The sequence below is a fragment of the Oryza brachyantha genome, chromosome 5, assembly GCF_000231095.2.
Source record: "Oryza brachyantha chromosome 5, ObraRS2, whole genome shotgun sequence".
Taxonomy (NCBI): Eukaryota; Viridiplantae; Streptophyta; class Magnoliopsida; order Poales; family Poaceae; genus Oryza; species Oryza brachyantha.
Genome location: NC_023167.2, coordinates 405,096 through 426,379, shown reverse-complemented (window position 1 = coordinate 426,379; position 21,284 = coordinate 405,096). Strand labels below are relative to the sequence as shown.

Sequence of the window (21,284 nt, the reverse complement as noted above, 5' to 3'; positions counted from 1 at the left end):
CGTATCATTGGCTAATATAGGGTGCAACAATTTACTAATTTCATTTGAAAGTGAGAAATAATATACTTTTCCATCTTATATTATGTTTTCTCTTTCTCAACGCAGAAACGCTTAATTATCCTTTCAGCAGTAAGCACTAGGTGAAGTGTTGACAACCCGATATATGTGTGTACAAGAATGAGTATGTACGTGTCATGAACACTTATATTTGTACTAGGTTTCGCAAAAAATACAAAAAAATTTATAAACACTTTATATTCCTTCTATTTTATAAGTAAGACTTTCTACCCTTATCCATATTCATATGTAACTAAAGATATATATGAAGAGAGAGCAAGATATAGTCTTTTAATCAATACATATCATTTAGGACTTAAGATTATAGCCAAGTACTGGGGCGAACCCAGAACAAAAATTATCGGGGATCCAATACATATTAATTATTTAATTTTTGTACTTATATACTAATTAATATGATATAATTTAGTAAGAATTGAATAATTTACCCGGGGTTCGAGGACCCCGGGAGAGCATACGTAGGATCGCCATAATACTTTTTTATTACTTTTTTCTTTTTTTAAAATCTCAAACAACAAAATTTTCTCTAATAAATACTTATAATAGACTTGGAGTCATTGTTATGTGTGACAAGATCTTATTTTAGTCCCCTCCGTAACTCTAACCATGTTACCATATTTAATTGCGTGGCAATAGAGAGGGTCGATTAATAAATACCTTTGTATGTTTCTTAATAAATCTAGATGAATTTAGTCGAGAGATGAAAAATTTATAACATTGAACGTTAAAATATAGAGCATATACCTGCTGTTGGGAATTAGTAAGTTAGGAATAATAAAGAGCTTTTGCACGTAATCCCATCATGGCAATAATTAGACCTGCAAGAGGGACGTTAGGCCTCCTCCAATGAGTATCTATAAAATATACTATATAATTTTTTAATAGAAGAAAGATAAAAAACTATCTCTTAATCAAGAGATAGTCTCTTGCACATATTTTATTGTCAGGTGAGGATGAATGGTGAGATCATTTGTATTATGAGCTATTTGCTAAGAGCTAGATCATTGGAGAAGTTGTCTTTTAGAATGCTTAGAGCAAGTTGTCTTTTAGAATGCTTAGAGCATCCCCAACAGCTCATCTAAATTTGGTTATCCATATCTTCATTTGGATGATCATCTCAAACACTTTCATCCTTCATATCCCTTTGTACTCCAGCAGATCATCTATATATGGCATAATCTATATTTATTTGGAGGATTGGAGAGAACACATCTAAATATAGAGTTTCTCTCTCCTAATATGGATGACATCTAAAAAGATGATGAGATAGATGATCTGCTGGAGCTTAACTTTTATCCTTTATCCTCTATTTCTAGAATGGAAGATGAGATGGATGAGCTGTTGGGATGTGTATGAGGTAGCCTAAATGCGAAATCCAAACTTGAGAAGGAGATAACTGCAAAAGCACCACCAACCAACCAACCCGTTCACCTCCATCCGTAGACTCGTCCGCTCCGCTGCTCCCTCGATCCCATCTCGCCGCCGCCGAGCGAGATGAGGAAGACCAAGCCTTCGTCGTCGTCGTCGAAGCAGTCGCGCGCGCAGGCGCAGCAGCAGAACGGCCACTCCAAGCTCGCCAGGTACTTCGACCCGGAGGCCTCCTGGGACAAGGTATCTTCCTCGCCGCCTCGCTCTCTCTTCCGCTTGGCCCGCCTCTGGAATTCTTGCCTGATCCTTGCCTGGGCTCCCCTCCGCGAAGGATCAACTGCTGGACGCCGTGCACTGGATCCGCCAGGTGCTCGGCCTCGCCTGTGGCCTGCTCTGGGGAGCCGTCCCCCTCGTCGGCGCCGTCTGGATCGCCCTGTGAGTGCTTCCTCCGATCCCTTCTTCATTCTTGCCCGATTCCCTTTTGTCTTTTGTAGCTACACGCTCCTTTTAGATTTGAGGAGTTCAATCGTAGCACAAACAGGATCATATGCTACTTGTTAGCAGGATTTCTTGATGCTGTTAGTTTCAGATGATTTCGCCTCCTGTAGTAAATGTTGAGTGCATGGTCAAAAAGAATTAGCTTTTCTGCTGTTTATTACTTGTTAGTTGGGATCTGCATTACATCAGGCATTGTCTAGAGAATCCACCATTTTTGATTATGTAGGAATTGAATGGTGTGGGCTTTGGTTACTTTGACATCTGCAATACCTTAGCTCGATGATGCATGCAGTGATGCACATGCGCTGCATCAGATTCATTTGGCTTTGTTCAGTGAAGATTTAGTGTCCATTGTATCTTTAGTAACTGACTAGTAGACCCTGAAGCATTTAGCAAGCTTGCGGAGACATCCATCTTGCAGATAGTATAATTTGTCTGTGAAACTGTAAATGTTATAGGTTCTTTACTTGGTTGTAAGGATTCGTGTGATCTCACTTGAGATGAGATTTTAGCAACACACTCCCTCGTTTTTTTAATAGATGGCGCTGTTAACTTCAACGTTTGACAATTTGTTATATTTAAAAATTGTGCAAATATAAAAAAATATAGGTTATGCTTAAAGTGCCTTTAATGATAAAACATTGCATAACAAAATAATTGATAATTATGTACTCTTTTTAATTAATAAGAGGAGTGATTAGATATATATCTAAAAGTCAACAACTTCATTTATTAAATAACGGAGGGAGTAATTCAATTTGGTATGGAGTGCATGTCATTGTCGAAGCTGTCAATAAAATAGCTGAACAGCTTCTCAAAGATGGCTGTAGCACCCCGAAAAGGTTATGCAGAATTAAAAAAAAGGAATTCCGGTCTATGGCACAAGCAAGCAAATAATACATCATCCAAAATGACTGTAATTACTGTTTCATCATTGCAGTTTCAGTAATTACTGTTTCGTTGCTTCTGTGCAATGTAGTAAATTTTGTAGCTAATACCAGCATGTGAGCTTTTGACATGTTCCTCTAACATGTGCTATATACCAAACACAGGTTTGTGGCTATTTCTACTGGGCTCGTTTACTGGTACTATGCATACCTGTTGAAGATTGATGAGGAAGAGTTTGGAGGCCATGGAGCACTACTTCAGGAGGGAATGTTTGCATCTTTCACTCTTTTCCTGGTAAAGCACCAATCTCTGTGACTGTCTGTTTCAGCAGACCCAATCTATGTGCCATCGTTGGAAGCTTACTTTTGCTTCTCTTTGCTGCAGCTTTCGTGGACGCTTGTATACAGTTTGGTTCACTTTTGAGAAGCTCCTCTGCTGACATGCTAATGGACGTTTTGTGCACCATGTTGGTCAGAAAGGAATCAACACAACATTGTAGATTAAGGGGCCATTTAGAACAATCATTGTATCAAAACCGTTAAGGCAGTAACGTTGCTTTGTTTCAGAGTCCCAGTGTAATTTTGATAGTATGGTTTTAACCCGGTGAGGTAGAACATTGCACGTGAAATCAAACAAGAAAAGGCACTTCGCCGAGTTAGAACATGCTACTGTTATTACTGTAGCATTCAGTTGCATCCAACCAATAAGCCTTTCTAACGAATCCAGTTTCACAGAATTATTTCGAAGATGATGTTGAGCAAACATTGCTTTAACGAAGAAACCACACGCATGATGTTCTGATTAAAAAGAGTAACTAGCACCAATATATGATCCCAGCTCAATGTTATTGTACATCTCTTCACATATTTCAGTATTTCACGTCTCTTTTCATATTCAAGAATAGAGGCAGTACATTAGCTCTTCTCTAGGGCTCTGGCCAAAGCTTGAAAGCTTCAGAAGGTCAATGTTGAGCATTCATTCACCTTCAGGCTGTGGCGGTTAGTTTCACAAAATTGGAGTGGATCATGATCCACCACAGGTTCAAGTTACAAGCACAGTTCTGATATGGCAATTCATCTCTTAGCCGGGATTTTTCTCCTTTTCGCAGGCCTTTCGCGCTTCTGTTCTTTCTTCCTCTTCTTGAGTTGCACTTGGTGTGACCTTCCTACCAATGAGGGTTGCTCCTTCAACCCAAAGCTTCTAGCTACATGCCCCAGATGGAGCTTCTTGACCATAAAAATATTCTTCAGTTCACCTCGGTGGGCAGTGTATGCACGTACCCAAGAACAGAAGGCATCCCTTGCAAGCTTCTTTCTTGTGTCCTGGGTAAGACGGATACATGACAAGTGCATTTGCGAAGATCAGCAAAAACTCAACGCTATGTTATTCACCAAGCATAAGAGCCAAATATGATACTTATTTCAGAAACAGAATGAAAAAGAGTTATATATATTACCTCGGATATGACAAAACTTTCCAGTGTTCTCTGTAAAGACATTATCCATGGATGCATGTCTAAAGATATTTGTTTCCTTTTGTGAAGCCTCTGTCCATTAACAGGAAAACTGTCTAAAACCTTTTGGAGGGGGTATTCTGTAAGTGATGCACCATGTAGCTCCAGATCTCTCAAATAGTCGGTTTCGATAGGTTGGAGAAACAGGAGAGCCTCCCCCTTTTCACCAATCCTTGCAGTTCTTCCAACCCTAAAGTAAAGAAATAATGTTGTTGAAATTAACAAAAAGAAGATAAACAGCAAAAGGGAAACACAAGGGAAATTCTCTATTAGCTTATATGTAGAGATGCCTAAGTTCTTCATAGGAAACTACTATGCACGTTTTTATAATATAAGATGTTTGACTTTTTTTGTTGCAATATTTGACCATTCGTCTTATTTAAAAATTTAGTACAAATATAAAAAAAATTACAAGTTATGCTTAGAGTTCTTTTGATAATAAAGTAAGTCACAAGCAAAATAAATGATATTTCCAATTTTTTAATAAGACATAGTTAAACATTATAAGTAAAAAAGTCAAACGTCTTACATTATGAAATGGAGGAAGTACATGATAGAATATCACTCACAAGAGTCAAACTTTGCAGAGGTGCCATAGTTGGCACTCTTTAGATAAACATGGTATCATATAACAAAAGAATGAACAATACCGCCACATAACAAGAAACAAGGTAAAGAGCAAACAGCTGAAAGTCTGCAACTGTAAATTTTGACTGTTTGCATATGAACAAAGAATACAATGACAACTATGCAGGAGATAATAAAGCAGAAACCTACAAATAAATGTGTTAGACAGGGAGATAATTCAGGTACCTGTGAACATATTCAGAAGCCTCCCCAGGTGAATCATACTGTATGATACATTTAACTTTTGGAAAGTCCAGGCCCCTAGCAGCAACATCAGTAGATACAAGAATTGCAGATTTCTCAGAACTGAATCCAAGAAATGATTTCTTGCGGTCATCCTGATCCATGTTCCCATGTAAACGGAACACTTTGCAGCTAATAAACTTTTGCTTCTTATCCGTATCCAGTTGCAGCCCAGGGCTCCACTCAAGCTGGCTGAGTACTGTATGGTGGAAATCTACGGAGTCACATGTTGACAAGAAAACAACCACCTGCAGAAAGAAGACACAAAACAATGCATAACAGTTTAACTCACAGGACTTTCAGTACTTACGAATGGCAAACAAAACTTGCAGTGAAAAAGTAATAGCATAGGGAAACGGGAATAGCTTCTGGACATATAGAATTCACCTTCTGAGACGGTTGTCTTTCAAACAGAGATTTAAGAATGGTGAGAAGAATTGCAAGCCTTGAACCACATGAAACTGAAATGTAAAAACTAAGTGAGCAAAGTGAAAGCAGGAGCTTAAAATGATATAAGGATGATCTGCTACCTTTAACATATCCTTGAATCAGTTGTGCAGGAAGCTTGAAATCATCAACTGCCTGTTCCACTATAGCATTGTGCTTTTCCAGTAAATCCTCCTCCTCATCTGATAATAGAGAAGTGTGGTTCTTCCCATGGGCACTGGATCTATCTGAAGGTTTGTTCTGTTCCTCAAGACCAATCATCACAGGGTTCTTCAAACTAATTTTGGCCAAACGATTCACCTTTTCATTAAGAGTTGCAGATAGAAGGAGGTTTTGCCTTTTCATAGGTTCCATTTTATTTCTATTCTGGTCAGAACCATCATTCCTTGAACCCAAGTGGTCAAGTATATCCTCGAGTGCTTTTCCAAACCCAAGTTCAAGAATGCTGCAAGAATATGAGCACCAATGGCATAAGAGTTATAATCCCTTGATAAGGTAAACAAACTAATGAATGTGTGGTTACCAAACCTGTCTGCTTCATCAAAAACTATCCATCGCAAATTTGAATAGACAAATGATGAAGTATGCTGTAAGTGATCTAGAAGGCGCCCAGGAGTAGCAATGAGAATTGATATACCTGCAATAAACATGTACTCAAGATAGGATGCAAGGTACATTTGATGAAAGGAAAAGTAAGTCCTTGAACAAGAAATACCTTTTCGCAATCTTGCCTTTTCTTTAGATCTGTTCTCACCACCCATTATGTATCCAGGGACAATCCAGTGGAAACGATGCACCAACTGCTGTGCGATCCCATGGACCTGTAAGCATAGCTCTCGTGTTGGCACAAGTACCAGCGCTATCATCAAACAGTTAACAAAGAGTTAGTTGCCATGGCTGGAAAACATTTTACAAATGGATGGTGGATATATGAAAGAAATATAAGCAATGAAAGAATGCAGAAGAAGAAACATAAGCAAAGCACAAGTAATTACAGAGTATTACCAAAAGTTCCATGAGTTCTCTCAACACGGGGCTCCCTCATCTGGAGGAGGTGGACAATTGGTGCAAGGTACGCAAGGGTCTTGCCAGTACCAGTTGCTGCCTTCACAAGCCTGCAATTGACAGTCCATAAACAAAATGTAATGGAAGCGGTCATTTAGTTAAGGAGTCATACTAAGTTAGATTGTGAAAGAAGCATACATGTGTTGTCCTGACAAGGCCACCGGAATGGCCTGAGCTTGGATTCTTGTTGGTGCCTGGAAGCCCATCTTATCTAAACCAAAGAGACGAGCAAGTGTTACATTACAAGCCAAAGAATCCTTCTTCCTCAATTTCTCTTCATAAGCCTTGTGGTAGTGCAACTTGTCAAGGCAGTTGAACGATATAACGACGAAACAAACACAGGATTCATTCATGCAAACATTCACTCAGCAGCATCAAAATAATAATAATAATAATAATAATAATAATAATAATAATAATAATAACAATAATCCAATTTTGACATTAATCTGGCAATGGCACGCGCTAAATTCGATCCAAGAACGAACAAGCCATGTTTTCTCGACTTCGATGAATCATAAAAGATGTGATTTTTTCACCTACCGCTCGTAGCGAGTTAGGTATTCAACTGTTCGTCACTAGACACCAAGATAGACGGACAGATGGAGGGTAACCTTGGAGGTGGGCGCAGAGGGTGGTGTGGAGGCCGAGGTCGGTGAAGGAGCACGACGCGAACAGCCCCTCCTTTTCCTCCTCCTTCGCCGCCGCCGACTTGGCGAGCTTCTTGGCCATGGCTTGGTTGTAGCAGAGGGCGGCGCCGGAGTTGGGAGCTGCGGCGGCGCAGCAGGAGAGCAATGTAGGAAGGGGAAGAGGAAGAGACCACCCTTTTGCTTGGGAGTTGGGCCGGACAAACTCTGGGCTTTTTGGGCCGCAAAGCTTCAGCCTTTTGGCCCAGTTTTTCAATTTCTCTTTGCGATAATAGTATTACCTCCGTAAAAAAAAAGAACTTTTTTTACAAAATACACTACAAAAACAAAATATGGACTCATAACGTGCATCTATGGGCCAGCCACATCTCGAAATCGACACCCCATGAACACATGAGCACACACTCTATCTCTGGGCCCGCCACATCTTGAAACTGATGAAGTCACCGTATGCGAGTTTGGAGACTAAAAATAGTGTCTTTTAGGATGGAGGTATTAGAATTTAATTGGAATGTATTCGGATTTTATAACATTTTTTTATAAAATAAACTGATACTGGTGGAGCACCATTCTCCCCATGTCAACACAAGATAAATATATATGGTTCGGCTATGGAAATAATTTCACAGAAAGACCGCCAAAATGTGCTCATCGATGTCACCGGTAGACTGGCGTTTCTTTGATTGCTACGTTTGCTTTTTGCTTCAGTGTGTACACTAACCGTGATTCCTTAATTTGTCAATACTAATGTTTTTTTGCCAACTAAATTGGAGGTACCTCTTGTATATATGGATGGATGTTTCTTGTATTCTTATATTATAATGTTTAAACAATCGTTTATGCTGTTATTTCTTTTTTATAATTAGAGATTCTTGATGCCGATTGCCGAGGGCATTGTAGTTAGCTACAGATTGACAATATAGAATTATTTTTATTTAAAAAGACACATGTTTCTAGCTGGGCTCTGTCTCAACTTGGCGCAAAACATGTACGGAGCATTACAGATTTGCATCAAGAATATCCAAAAAAAAAAAAAACTAAGATGCATACAAAGATTTTAGTTTACATCGACACTAGTCTCACTACCGGTTTAACAAAGAAGATTAACTCCTCAAATCTAAAGACCTTCATGGGGATGATACAATCTCTATATAAGCAGGTGAAAAGAACATGGCCTATGATCCTCTTCTTTCACTTGTCTGTGGATTCTCTGCTCAAGGAACCTGGATATGATGTGGCTGCTGAATTGCTGATCAGTAAGGTGAGTGTTTGTCTACTTTAACTAGTTCTCCAAGACTAGCAGACAGCAATTTTCTGAGTTCTTCAATCAGGAGCCTCCTGCAGTTCAAAGTTAAGAATGTTAGAAATGATAACTTTAGGTGTACTGTCCTGTCATTGACAATTCAATTTGCAACTGGTGAAAATAGTTCTGTTCGTTTGTTTTCATAAAACTTCATGCCAAAACAATTGTAGGATGAATTTTCTGAGAGAAAAAAGGATGATGAAAAATCTAGGCTAGCTGGTTGCAATCCCTCTATAACAACCTTTATGATTTGGGGATGCAAGTATTCTGGATTCTACCAAATGAGTAGGCTGAACATAGTTTCGGGTAACCGTGAAGAATTCAGAATCTGTCCCATACAAAATTTGCTTGACTTTCCCCTTTACAGACAAGAAGCTGAATTCATTTGCTGTGGGACATGGAAGATGTTTCTGGAGTTCAGCTGAGGGATAAATCCTCCAATTCGAGGTGGCAACAAAATACTAAATGGTGATTGATCGTCGTCCCTTTGTCAATCTGTACACCATCACAGAAACATCACAGCCATTTGATGACTCTTCCTCTTCTTCCCAGCAGCAAGTCAGCTTGTACACCTACAGCCTGAGCAATCCACGGTTGTTTTCCCAGCCAACCACTGGATCAAGAACATATTTGTCTGGTGCAGTCGCCACTGCTGGGATGCGCAATGGCAAAAGTAACCTTGGACAAACACAATTTCAGATTGATGCAGGGGCTAGTCTAGAGTACCAGAGGATCAGATCAAATGATGCCCTTTACCACATAAGTCAGATGCTGATGGAGGACAGCGATGAGAGGGTTGACCTGCACCAAGGTGAGGCTGCTCTTCAGGCTGCAGAGAAGCCCTTCTATGATATTCTTGAGCAGGTCTACCCACCATCACTTAACCGGCTACCGCTCCATAGCGCAAATGAACCAGATATACCTGATGAGAACACTAGCAGCAACAATTATCACAACAGGCAACACACTAGCCATTCCAGTTACACCATGTTACAGCCCTTGCTGACCCCGTTGAGTTCATATAGCTACAGAAGGAGTCTTTTTCTACCAAATCAACAAGCGGTAAGCACTGCCTGGACTTCTAGATTTGACATCCCTAGCTTGCAAACTAGAAGAGGTGTCGAGGGGGCAAACAGATTTATTCCAAGTATCGATAAGTTGGTGATTAATTTGGACAGTGACAGGCTCTCCATTTCCAAAATGACTACAAAGGCAAAAGTAGGAGACAAGAGCAAATATGCAGCCTTCAAGGTGACAGATCAAAGGGACAACCCTTACATCATGGACTTGGATATTTTGGAAGGAAGGAACAGCAAACGCTATGCCATCTATTACTGTGAAATAATCCGGAATGAAATGTTTGACAAGGTTCTGCTCTGCTATGGTGTGAAGAATTTTGCTGAAGCATCACATCTTCGAGAAACAATGGCAAAGGAAGCAAGCAAGAATTCACTGAATGGACAAACCAAAGGATCTGCAAGACGGAAATTGAGGTATAAGAAGCAACTCCAGAAAGATGTAGTTGATCTCAGGAGTCTCCTCATCCACTGTGCACAAGCAGTAGCAGCTGACGACCGCCTTTTGGCCAGTGAACTAGTGAAGAAGATAAGGCATCATTCTTCAGCAGATGGAGATAGTAATCAGAGGTTGGCATTTTACTTGGTGGATGGCCTGGAGGCACGCTTGGCTGGGATCGGAAGCCAGATGTATCATAAGCTCATGGCAAGGCGAACCAGTACTGAGAATATGTTGAAGGCTTACAGCCTCAAACTTTCAGCTTGCCCTTTTGACAGGGCATCGTTCGCCTTCTCTAACCACACTATTCTTGATGCATCCAAGGGGCAGCAACCAAGGAAGGTGCACATTGTTGATTTTGGCATTTGTACTGGCTTTCAGTGGCCATCATTGATCCAGCGGTTTGCAAATGAAGAAGGGGGTCCACCCAAGCTTCGGATCACAGGTATAGATATGCCCCAGCCAGGTTTCCACCCCTGTGAAATAATTGAGGAGACAGGGAAGCGGTTGGCTGATTATGCAAACTTGTTCAATGTGCCTTTTCAATATCAGGGCATTGCCTCACGATGGGAAACTATTCAAATCGAGGACCTGAACATTGACAAGGATGAAGTGCTCATAATCAACTGTATGTTCAGGATGAAGAATCTTGGTGATGAGATGGTAGCTATGAATAGTGCAAGGGACAGGGTGCTGAAAACCATCAAGATGATGAACCCAAGGGTTTTTATTCTTGGTATTGTCAATGGATCATATAGCTCTCCCTTCTTCATAACACGTTTCAAAGAGGTCCTGTTCCATTACTCTTCATTGTTTGACATGATCGATGCAAATGTTCCACGGGATAACGAGGCAAGAAAGATGATAGAGAGGGGACTCTTTGGGAAGGATGCACTAAACATCATAGCATGCGAGGGTGCAGAAAGGACTGAGCGGCCAGAAAGTTACAAGCAGTGGCAAGCACGGTGCCTCAAGGCTGGGTTCAAGCAGCTTCCTGTTGATCCAGCCACCTTGAAGGAGATAGTAAATATGAAAAAAGGGATTTATCATGAGGACTTTGTTGCTGATGAAGATAGTGGCTGGCTACTACAAGGATGGAAAGGGAGGGTAATCTATGCCATATCCACATGGGCCTAATGAATCACATTCGGATCAGTGAGATTCAGACAGTTCCTCATGTACATGATGTGATGCTCAAAAAGGTGCATAGGCAAGTAGGCAACTGCCAAACTCTGTATCTACTTAAAACAATCCAGAACACAATAAATGAACAGATCTGTATACTCTATGTTTTGATTTGATTGAATTCACCTACTACATGAGCATATATAGAAACTAAACAAAAGGAAAGTATAGCATACTTTTTATAGTACCTTTGGAGGAGGTACTGGCATCTTACATCTCAAAAATATGTACCTTTTGGTAATTCAAAGCACCTCCACAAGAACTACAATAAAATCTTCTTTGTTTCTTTAGTTTCTGAACAAGTTGTACTAGAAAGCTACTCCATACACCGGTTTCTGTTTCTGATTTGGTGGCTAGAGATTTGTCCAGTCCAATCGGTTAATGGAAATCCTTTTCCATCTCAAAAAAAAGGAGAGATAAAAGGAGAGCTAATGAATCTGTTTTATTTTTCTAAATTCAATGTGTAGAATGTTCAGAAACGCCATTCTTTGTCTTTCATGCATAATAAATTGTATAGTAACACAATATCTAAGTGCATTGAGTAAAAGTGTAAAACAAAGCATGTGAATGGGGGAAGCAAAAAAATAATTTGAATACCTGAGAAGGACACAACAAGAGAAAAGATGCAGGCAATAACAACTGTAATCTCAAATAAGAGATTTGTGCTCCAGTGACTTACGATTGTTCTTTCTGCCTACTAGTATTAGAAAATTATTTTGACTGGAAAAACTAGGAGGTGCTACTAAGAATATATCAGCAACTCTTGGACAAATCACAAAACAACTACCTCATGGTATACCAGTAAATTATTCTTCACAGTACAAATTGTAGATTATATTCATCACTTGGTCATTATTCTAAAAAAATTGAGTCATAAGGTAATCAATTACTGTTTAACATGGGATAGTGTGGACAGCATTGTACGGTAAATAGTTAAGACAATAGTTTTGGAATTTTAGTTTACTTGTCATTTTCCTGGACACATGGTGTTCTTTTGTCACATCCTTCTCTTTGGTTATACGGGAATCAATCTGTCCAACCGAACCAAAAGACCCAGCCTGGCTGAATAACATTGTTGCCTAGTTTTTAACAGAAATGTTCACAAGAAAGCCATTTGGAATATTATCTGTTAGCTTTTTCATGTTGCAGTTCTAGGTTTTATAAATCAAGTGTCAAGAAGAAGGTTACAAGAAATAAACCTTAATATTAATCAGCCAGATGTCAACAAGAAAGCAACAAGAAATAAAGTCCAAGATGAAAATTAAAACAATTTTCACATCAACAAGAGAACCCCCAGTCCCTCGCCCATCAGCACAATGAGGGAGCCCCAGCCCCTTTCATAAGAACTGGACAATGGACCTCTCTGTATGGATTAAAAGAAAGTCCCCAGTTTTTTCACCTCCCTCCTTCCTTGCCATAGATACTTCAGTAAGCTGGGCAAATATTGATGTAATTTCACTTGCCACTCTGAACAGTTGGTAGCACCAGTAGTATACATCGTAAAAGCGTGTTTCTACAGGATAGTTAACCCTTTTGTTTATATGCAGCTTTGGCATACCAACCCCTACATTTTGATACACTGACAATTTTCTCGAGAAGAGTCTTACCGAATTCAGAGGTTATCCATGTCAAAAGCACGGTTTACATAGCAAGTAGTGCATACAATCTTCAAAATTATGTACCAAAGTTGGTTTACTTATCAGCTTATCACAAATGTTTTGCAAATTACAATCCTACAGAGTGTTAATTTTCTTCTAGGCACCTACTGTTGTTAGTTAGTGTGGCATCTCTCAGAACCATGAAACAACTCAACTTATCCTATTCATGTCTTGTTTGGGATTTTTGCTTAAGAGTGGAGTGATCCAAAAAATGTTTACTCTTCTTTTATCAAATTCATACTGTGTTCACCTCACACTAGAGACTAGGAATACAAATAATATTGAAACTTAGCTAATAAGTGGATAGTGCTTTCAATTCTCATTGTTCACAGAAGAGCTAATAGCATGCTCATGCGTCATCTTTTTCCATTGCATACACTACATAGAACTTGTTGATTGTGATTTTAGAAGGAATATTTTTCATTATCAAGTTTTGAAAAAAAAAAACATAAACTTTGGCTGGTAAAGAAACACTTCTAAAAGGTTGACTTGCTCTTTGTGGATCATAAAGTTCTACTTCAAAAGCTTAAAGCAGTGCAGGTCTAGCATAATGGACAGCCCTGAGTATTTTGAGACCAACTCAAATATAACTCTTGATTATATAAACAGAATATTGATGGAGGAGGACATTGATGATAACATCAGCGTAAACAAAGGACAAGGTGCACTTCAGGCGACAGAGAAGCTCTTCTACGATATTCTTGGGAAGGCATACCCACCTTCATCTAGGAGATAGCGATCAGTGGTGACAGCCAAGCAGATTACCCTGATAATGGTAGCAGCAATTATTATGAACAGACATGTAGTGGTAGCTCTGTTAGTGATCTCCTTGAGTCACGGGGTGCGCACTCGGTATCCACTGACTGGTCTTCTGAATTTGACCGTCTGGTCTTGCAGTTTAGGAGAGGTGTTGAGGAAGCAAAGAAGTTTGTTCCAAATATTGAAAAGTTAGTGGATGATACAGATAGGAATGACCTTTCTGCTTGCAAACGAACAATAGAGGCAAGAGAACAAAAGGGCAAGCATGAGAACGAAGTACATCCTCATGTTGAGGATTTAGAGTTGATGGAACCGAGGAATATTAAGCATCTTGCCATCTCTACTTGCGGAAGAATTCGGGACGAAATGTTTGACAGTGTCCTTCTCTGCAATAGGCAGCTCCCTGGTGAAGTTGCTCACCTTAGAGGAATGATGGCAAAAGAAACAAGCGACAAGCCAAAGAAAGTTCAAAGAAAAGGATGTGGCCAAGGGCAAAGGAAGCCAAGAAGTCAGAAGGAGCATAAGGAGGCAATAAATCTCAGGGTTTTTCTAATGCAATGTGCACAAGCGATAGCATGTAACGACCATCCCTTTGCCAGTGAACTAATCAAGAAGATAAGGCACCACGCTTCCCCATATGGAGATGGTTCTCAGAGATTAGCAAATTGCTTTGCAGATGGACTCGAGGCACACTTGGCTGGGACTGGGAGTCAAATGTATGAAAAGCTGATGACAAAACAAACAAGTGCCAGAGACATGCTAAAGGCTTACCATCTATATATTGTAGCATGCCCTTTTGAAATGGTAACATACTACTTCTCCAACAAAACCATCATTGATGTTTTGGAGGGGAAACCAACATTGCATATCATTGATTTTGGCATCCTCTTTGGCTTTCAGTGGCCATGTCTAATCCAGCGCCTCGCAAAAGGAGAAGGTGGCCCCCCTAAGCTTCGAATCACAGGTATAGATGTACCCCAACCAGGTTTTCGCCCTCATGAAAGGATCGAGGAGACAGGAAAGCGGTTGGCAGAGTATGCAAACATGTTCAATGTACCTTTCCAATATCATGGCATTGCTTCAAGATGGGAAACAATCTGCATTGAGGATCTCAGTATTCACAAGGATGAGGTGCTCATAATCAACCGCATGTCACGAATGAGAAAACTAGGTGATGAGATGGAAAACATTGATAGCGCAAGGGATAGGGTACTACGTATGATGAAGAGGATGAACCCAGAGGTCTTCATCCTTGGTGTTGTGAATGGATTGTACAGCTCCCCATTCTTCCCGACTAGATTCAGAGAGGTTCTATTCCATTACTCTTCACTTTTTGACATGCTCGACACAAATGTTCCTAGGAATCATGAAGCGAGGATACTGGTAGAGAAGGATATCTTTGGGAATGATGCACTTAATGTTGTAGCATGCGAAGGTCCAGAAAGGACTGAAAGGCCAGAAAGCTACAAACAGTGGCAAGTGAGGATCCTCAGGGCTGGGTTCAAACAACTTCCTGTTGATCAAGACATTCTGAAGAGATCAGTATATTACAAGGAGTTTTATCATGAAGACTTTGTGATTGATGAAGATAGTGGCTGGCTGCTGCAGGGATGGAAGGGGAGGATAATACATGCACTGTCAACATGGAAACCTAGTTAACCATATGCTAATCAGTAAGATCAAAGAAGATCTCTATCAGTCTCCAATATCCTCCAGAGCTAGCTATATATAATCATAAGTACAAGCATGTTAACTATAGCAATTTATTTCGTGTGTTTATGGATAATGGAGACAACCTTGGAATAAGATAGCATGGATTTGACTTTTGTTGCTCTCTATTTTTTAAAAAACAAAATTAATACAGAAGGTGTCCACAGTAATTAAAAAGCGTTGAGTAGCTAAATTTCATCCTTAATATATTCTCTGGGAATGAATTACTACATGAAGCATTTGTATTTCTCAGAATGTTTTGAAGATATTGTTTGATTGTGCAATAAGCAATCACTTTGCTATAGTGGTATGAAATTAGCAGATGTGTTTTTTTCCCTCAAAATGGTACCAGGTAAAGGAAAATATCACAAAAAATAAAAATATGTGCAGAATTTACTACCTATTAATACAAGGGATGAACAAGAATATAAGTATGGAAATATAATACTACATGGAAGCATGAAACAAAGGATATATATTTCAATTTAGTACTGGAAGGTACTACGTAGGAAACTAACCTTACTCAATACGCATTTCATATTATTCAATCACAAGTGTCATCCTTGCTTGAGAAATGACTATATCTTCTTAGAAGCGACTATTAACTTGTGAAAAAAGACCCCTAAAATCTGTTGTAGGTGCCCCTTCACCTTCAGGTTTTGATGCCAGATCAAATGCCTTAAACCTTGCCTCCTCAAATAGCAAGGCCTGCATAGGAAAGAAACAGGCACAGATGGATCAGGCAACTAAATCAGCACTTGACACAAATAGCTTCTTTAGAGAGAGAAGAAAAATGCATGGCATGTGTAAGCACAGAAACTGGGAAAGTTGCAACTTTACGTTTGGTAGATTAATGCTTTTTAGATAATGCTTTGGTGGATTGACATTGTTTTCAGAAACATGGTAATCCATAGATGCAAGAGGCACTGAGCGAGCTTATAAACAGTAAATGTCATCCTCTGTTGTGAAGGTACCTGTAAACAAACTTCTGCAACATCTGCCCTGGCAATAGTTTTTGTTTCCGTCTTCAAGATTTCATCATCCTTCCCAACAATCAACTCTCGCACGCCACCATCTTTATCCTGTAATCCTCCAGCCCTGCCATACAAACAAAATGAAGATTATGCTGTCACACAAGCAAGATACAATCTCCAATTCAAGTTATGATAATATTTTTTCTATTTTCAGCTGCACTGTGGGTGTGTTTTCTATTCCTGACAGGCATACATAAGACTTGAGTTTATAATTAAGCTGCAGGGACCTATAGGGAAGAAAAGTTAAACCGTGTTCTAGAAAGCTATTGTGCTAATAAAATGTGGACTATGCAAGACAATGTGCATTTTACAACTATAGTTTTAAGAGATGTAATTGTATTACAACCTTATAATTGTATATGGTAAACCTGAGTCTGCCAGGTACTGCTCTGCCTTTCGTTTCCAAACCTGCGAATTTTCAAACAATACTAAAGTGTTCAGATCTTAAAAACAGTATACACAAGCATATTTGAAGATGATAAAATATAAGAAAATCATCGGATATGTTATATACCAGTATATTGCCATTTCCTAATTTATTTAGTGGGTGATTGACATCTGTTCCACCCATGGATCCAACCAAAACCACCTGTTTTACACCAATGCTCTTGGCTGCATGAAGATTAGAAAAAGAAGAGACACAAGAATAAGAAATGGATGCTAGCTAGACTGACAAGTCCTTGACATTACTGATTGAACACGACAGCTTAAAACAAACAATTAAGTTTATATGCAAGGCAAAGATGTTTACCAGCATCTATTTGATTCTTTTGACCAATCCAATCCACCTTAAAAGAGTACAGCAAAACAGCACAAGAACATCAATTTAAAATCAATGCACAATCTGGCCCAGAAAATGTGGGTGATTTTTGGTAACCTGCTCAGGATAAGAGGCTTCCTCAAAGTAGAACTCTGGGCGTCCCCCCTTGCTGGGATCAAACCCTGGCTTCATCTTTGGAACCGCACTCGTGAGGATGATGAGCGCGTCGATGCCCTCGATGGCAGGAGCAATGCTCCCCGGATCTCTTATGTCTCCGACGAACACGTCGGCGGCGCCCCCTATTTTGGCCTTGCTCTCCTCGGTCCTGACCAGCCCTCTGCCCACAAACTGCTCCGCCCTCTCCTTGAGCTTCTTGTACACAATCTGGCCTGGATTCCATTACAAGAACCCAGATGGGAAAGTTGGCGAGGCGAGGGAGGGGTTGGTTTCCGCAAAAGGAGTGCATCGTACCCGTTCGGCCGCCGGCGCCGGTGACGAGCACGGTGGGAGGCGACCCACCGGCGGCGGAGACGGCCAGCCCGGCCCTCCTGGGACCTCGCCTCGCCGCAATGGCGTGGCGGGGGGGCCTGAGATGCGGGCACGCGAACGGAGAAGAGAATCCCATCCGCGTGGAGGCGGCGGCGGCCATGGTTGTGTGGTCTTCTCCGGCGAGATGGAGGCGAGTGGTGGTTGCTTTGGTTGTCGCTCTCCTTATCGCTTTCCCGCTATGTGGAGGGGCAATTTCGACAATTTTAGTGGGCCGCATGTGTCTGTGGGCCGGACCTTCCTGAATGAACGCAGTTTCCTCTCTCTCTCTTTTTTTTTTTTGGGAAAGAAGAGCATTTTTCCTATTTAGATATCAAGAGGTACTAAATTTTATAAAAAAACAGTGGTACTTCATGGTATCTTTTAAAAGATGGGAAAAATTCTCTTAGAACAATTGCAAAGTTAGATACTGATACGAAAAGTTACAGTGAAAATGCCACTGGAAAATTGTAAAACTGTAATTAAAATTGTCATTCTAGTAATATCATTGCAATATAAAAAAAACTACTGGTAAATTTGCAAAAGACCGCTTTTGTTTCGTTAAATTTTTCTCTCTATTTCTATGCAAATGTGTGTTTCGTAATTCTCTATATTCGTGTTTTTCTTTTCAAATTTTGCAACAAAAATAATGTTGAATTTATGGGCAACCTCATGTCAACACTCAAAACTGGGGTAGAAGAAGGGCCCTTTAGGGACAGCAAGAGTTGCAGTAAAGCCCTATGCATTCTTTTTATGACATGGAAGATACACACGCAAATATATACACCATTAGTCATGCATATATACACCATTAGTCTTGTCATAATTCTTTTGAAAATGCATCCATTTGTATTTATAAATATGTTGTCGCGATGATTCTACTCTTAAATACAACCGGTGCTTGAATAAAGTCCAGCATTCTTCCCAGCCCAAGAAAAACAGATTATGCATTCTCCTAGTTGTTTTAATGATAATTCTCCACAGTTAAAACAAAAGGAAATCATGAGCATCAAATCCATCCCTTCACTTCACATGGCAAGTGCACTATTAATTAATTGGGTACCACTACACAACTGAAAGATTTTAAACATCCTGTGGACCAAAGTTTTGCATCCATACCAAAAAAAACAGCAAGATATACAGTATTGTACTCCACAATCATCTGTATATATCTTCTTGAGGCCATGAAAAAGCATAAGAAAACAAAACGACCAAAGCATGGTTTTGCATGGCTTTCTGATCAGGGATCATCGTTCATTCTTAACAGGTAACAGTTAATAATCAGAACGTGCTAAAACAGCAAGTAGTTTATAACTTTATATCATTTGTGTTTTAATTTGGTGTTTATCCAGTGAAACATGTGTGCCAGCCCAGCTTTCATCCTGGCCATGCAGAAAGGAATAAAAGTTGCTAGCTGGAAAAGATGGCCATTGCAAATGCCATCCCTCAGTCCGTTGCATCGATCCAGAGGGGTGATTGTTGGTTTTTTCACGACATATTTACAAACGAAAAATAATTTATAAATAAAATTTTTATATACGTGTCGTTACTTATCTAAAAGACTAACACTAAAAAAAATAAACTATCCTAAAAGTTTCTAAATTTAAGGTTAAAAAAAATAAACAAAAGTGAAAAAATGAGGCTGCTACACTTTGGATTGCTTTGCTTCCAAATAAGTCTTTGTTTAAATCTATGGGTTTAATTAGCAAGGAGGAAAAAGAGACAGAAGAATGCATGATCGATGGTGATGATGCTGGCCGCGAGCGAGAGACGAGACGTAACGGAAGGAAGCAAACGGAGGCAGACATGCATATCATGCACACGCGCCGGCCGTGCTCGTTCGGCCGCGCGATCGTCGCCGTCGGTCGCCGGAGATCGGACGGCCGGGGGCGGGGCCCACGCGTCAGCAATGGCTGCATGCCCCCTGTGTCTTGATTTGTACAAAGCCATGCCGCACACAGCCACACAGGCTGCACCTGCACCTCGCTCTCTCTACCTAGCTTACATCATCCTCTTCCCTCCTGCGACGACGACGACCACCGAGATGGAGGGTGCAGGCGGCGGGAGAGAGAAGCAGGCGCCGGCGGTGAAGAGCCTGAGGAAGAAGGAGGAGGAGGAGGCTGCGGAAGCCGGGGTGCAGGAGGTGATGAACAAGAAGAAGAGTGATCTGAAGATCATCAAGGAGGCTACGCCTACCACCGGCGGCAAGCAGCAGAAGAGCGCCATGCAGCCTGCACCTGCTTCGCCGGAGACGGCCGGCGGCGTGAAGCTGCTGTGCCGGAGGAGCTACTCCGCCGAGAGCCTGAGCCTGAAGCAGCGGCTGACGAAGACGGTGAAGGAGCACCGGGCTCGCTTCTACATCATGCGCCGCTGCATCCAAATGCTCATCTGCTGGCGCGACGAGTACTGATCGAGCTACCTCGACCGGACCAACGTACATGCATGCTCCCGACGACGACGATCCTGCATGCGCTGCGCCGGAGAGGTTTCTCTCTTATTTAAATTAATTTTCTTAATTTCTCGATCATCAATAATCAATCAATGTACCATCTCGTGATCTACATATATACACTCGGTTTATCCCCGGCCGGCGGCTGGTCGATGGAGCATCCATGATTAATAATCGCTAGCTTTACATCGCTCCTCATACATCTTTAGTTACCTTCTCATGGCCTGGTGCAATGTTGATTTCTCTTTCATATCTTTCTTCTTAATTAATTTCTTTAATGTATTGCTTATTATTGTTGTCTTCGATCGATCTCTCATCATTATGATAGTTGATTAATTTGAAGTCTACATATGAATTACTCGATCTAAGGAGGGTAAATTCAGTAGGAAAAGGAGATTAGAACATTTTGATGATTATAATAGCTTGGTTTCGAATTTATTGATCGATTGGTCCGAATATTTAGCATGCACGTGCGCACGGTAATATTTGACGCATGTTTTAGATACTACTTATGGCTCCGTTCTTTCTCCTAGTTAACTAACCTAAATTCGCTCGTTTTTCGCACACATGCTTCCCAAACCGTTAAACGGTGTGTATTTTAATTATAAAAAGTTTATATAGGAAAGTTGATTTCAAATATCATATCAATCCATTTTTTAAGTTTTTTTTGTAATAATTAATTAATCATATACTAATATGTTTCTACGTTTTTCACACCGGTTACATAATCCCTCAAAATAACATGGCCTATGTCTTGTAATGATTTATCTATATGTATATTCTCTGTTTTCTTGCTTTCACACAAGTGGTTTGAAGTTGAAATGTTCTCTAGTGAAGAAGAAACCCACATGTTGAAATTGTATGGTTATAATTATATACCAAGGTTTTGGAGTTTGCTATATAGAGTTTTACTATGGATAGTGGACCATACAAGATTAAGGAGAGTGTTCGGTTTCATTGGGGGCGGCAAGTGGTAAAAGAGGAAGTTTAGGAAGAGTACAATTAAGGCGAT

General features: G+C 40.3%; 4 protein-coding genes and 1 pseudogene across 4 annotated transcripts; 3 read left to right on the top strand and 2 right to left on the bottom strand.

Moving 5' to 3' along the window:
* Positions 1-1,476: 1,476 nt before the first annotated feature.
* Positions 1,477-3,607, top strand: LOC102716129 (respirasome Complex Assembly Factor 1). Its single transcript, XM_006653901.3, has 4 exons — positions 1,477-1,689; positions 1,778-1,881; positions 2,997-3,126; positions 3,217-3,607. Exons 1-4 carry the CDS (start codon positions 1,573-1,575, stop codon positions 3,253-3,255), a joined length of 390 nt encoding a protein of 129 aa, XP_006653964.1. The 5' UTR covers positions 1,477-1,572; the 3' UTR covers positions 3,256-3,607.
* An 80-nt stretch (positions 3,608-3,687) lies between these two features.
* Positions 3,688-7,550, bottom strand: LOC102715854 (DEAD-box ATP-dependent RNA helicase 17). The gene is made up of 10 exons (XM_006653900.2): positions 7,342-7,550; positions 6,866-6,938; positions 6,668-6,777; positions 6,378-6,521; positions 6,191-6,299; positions 5,746-6,107; positions 5,603-5,676; positions 5,159-5,463; positions 4,289-4,535; positions 3,688-4,154 (listed from the first exon to the last, which is right to left on the bottom strand). Exons 1-10 carry the CDS (start codon positions 7,457-7,459, stop codon positions 3,906-3,908), a joined length of 1,791 nt encoding a protein of 596 aa, XP_006653963.1. The 5' UTR covers positions 7,460-7,550; the 3' UTR covers positions 3,688-3,905.
* A 735-nt stretch (positions 7,551-8,285) lies between these two features.
* LOC102715579 (uncharacterized protein At5g02240) lies at positions 8,286-17,991 on the bottom strand. Its single transcript, XM_040524338.1, has 8 exons — positions 17,770-17,991; positions 17,416-17,687; positions 17,290-17,326; positions 17,053-17,150; positions 16,885-16,946; positions 16,479-16,602; positions 16,023-16,212; positions 8,286-8,712 (listed from the first exon to the last, which is right to left on the bottom strand). The coding sequence occupies exons 1-7, from the start codon at positions 17,945-17,947 to the stop codon at positions 16,093-16,095; spliced, it is 891 nt and encodes a 296-aa protein (XP_040380272.1). The 5' UTR covers positions 17,948-17,991; the 3' UTR covers positions 8,286-8,712; positions 16,023-16,092.
* Positions 9,143-11,479, top strand: LOC107303372 (annotated as a pseudogene).
* Positions 13,586-15,510, top strand: LOC102709742 (scarecrow-like protein 9). Its single transcript, XM_015836963.2, has 2 exons — positions 13,586-13,744; positions 13,933-15,510. Exons 1-2 carry the CDS (start codon positions 13,586-13,588, stop codon positions 15,451-15,453), a joined length of 1,680 nt encoding a protein of 559 aa, XP_015692449.1. The 3' UTR covers positions 15,454-15,510.
* Positions 17,992-21,284: the final 3,293 nt, after the last annotated feature.

What these genes read in the sequence shown, in the direction of transcription:
- LOC102716129 (XM_006653901.3), top strand. Translation starts at nt 1,573, where the DNA reads ATGAGGAAGACCAAGCCTTCGTCGTCGTCGTCGAAGCAGTCGCGCGCG. An exon ending in CGGAGGCCTCCTGGGACAAG is followed by an intron (nt 1,690 to 1,777) that starts GTATCTTCCTCG and finishes CCCTCCGCGAAG; the next exon opens with GATCAACTGCTGGACGCCGT. An exon ending in CATCTTTCACTCTTTTCCTG is followed by an intron (nt 3,127 to 3,216) that starts GTAAAGCACCAA and finishes TCTTTGCTGCAG; the next exon opens with CTTTCGTGGACGCTTGTATA.
- LOC102715854 (XM_006653900.2), bottom strand. Translation starts at nt 7,459, where the DNA reads ATGGCCAAGAAGCTCGCCAAGTCGGCGGCGGCGAAGGAGGAGGAAAAG. An exon ending in GTTTTTGATGAAGCAGACAG is followed by an intron (nt 6,108 to 6,190) that starts GTTTGGTAACCA and finishes ATATTCTTGCAG; the next exon opens with CATTCTTGAACTTGGGTTTG. An exon ending in GCTTCTGAATATGTTCACAG is followed by an intron (nt 4,536 to 5,158) that starts GTACCTGAATTA and finishes TCTTTACTTTAG; the next exon opens with GGTTGGAAGAACTGCAAGGA.
- LOC102709742 (XM_015836963.2), top strand. Translation starts at nt 13,586, where the DNA reads ATGGACAGCCCTGAGTATTTTGAGACCAACTCAAATATAACTCTTGAT. An exon ending in TCTACGATATTCTTGGGAAG is followed by an intron (nt 13,745 to 13,932) that starts GCATACCCACCT and finishes CTGGTCTTGCAG; the next exon opens with TTTAGGAGAGGTGTTGAGGA.
- LOC102715579 (XM_040524338.1), bottom strand. Translation starts at nt 17,947, where the DNA reads ATGGCCGCCGCCGCCTCCACGCGGATGGGATTCTCTTCTCCGTTCGCG. An exon ending in CGGCGCCGGCGGCCGAACGG is followed by an intron (nt 17,688 to 17,769) that starts GTACGATGCACT and finishes AATGGAATCCAG; the next exon opens with GCCAGATTGTGTACAAGAAG. An exon ending in TTACCATATACAATTATAAG is followed by an intron (nt 16,603 to 16,884) that starts GTTGTAATACAA and finishes TTTGTATGGCAG; the next exon opens with GGCTGGAGGATTACAGGATA.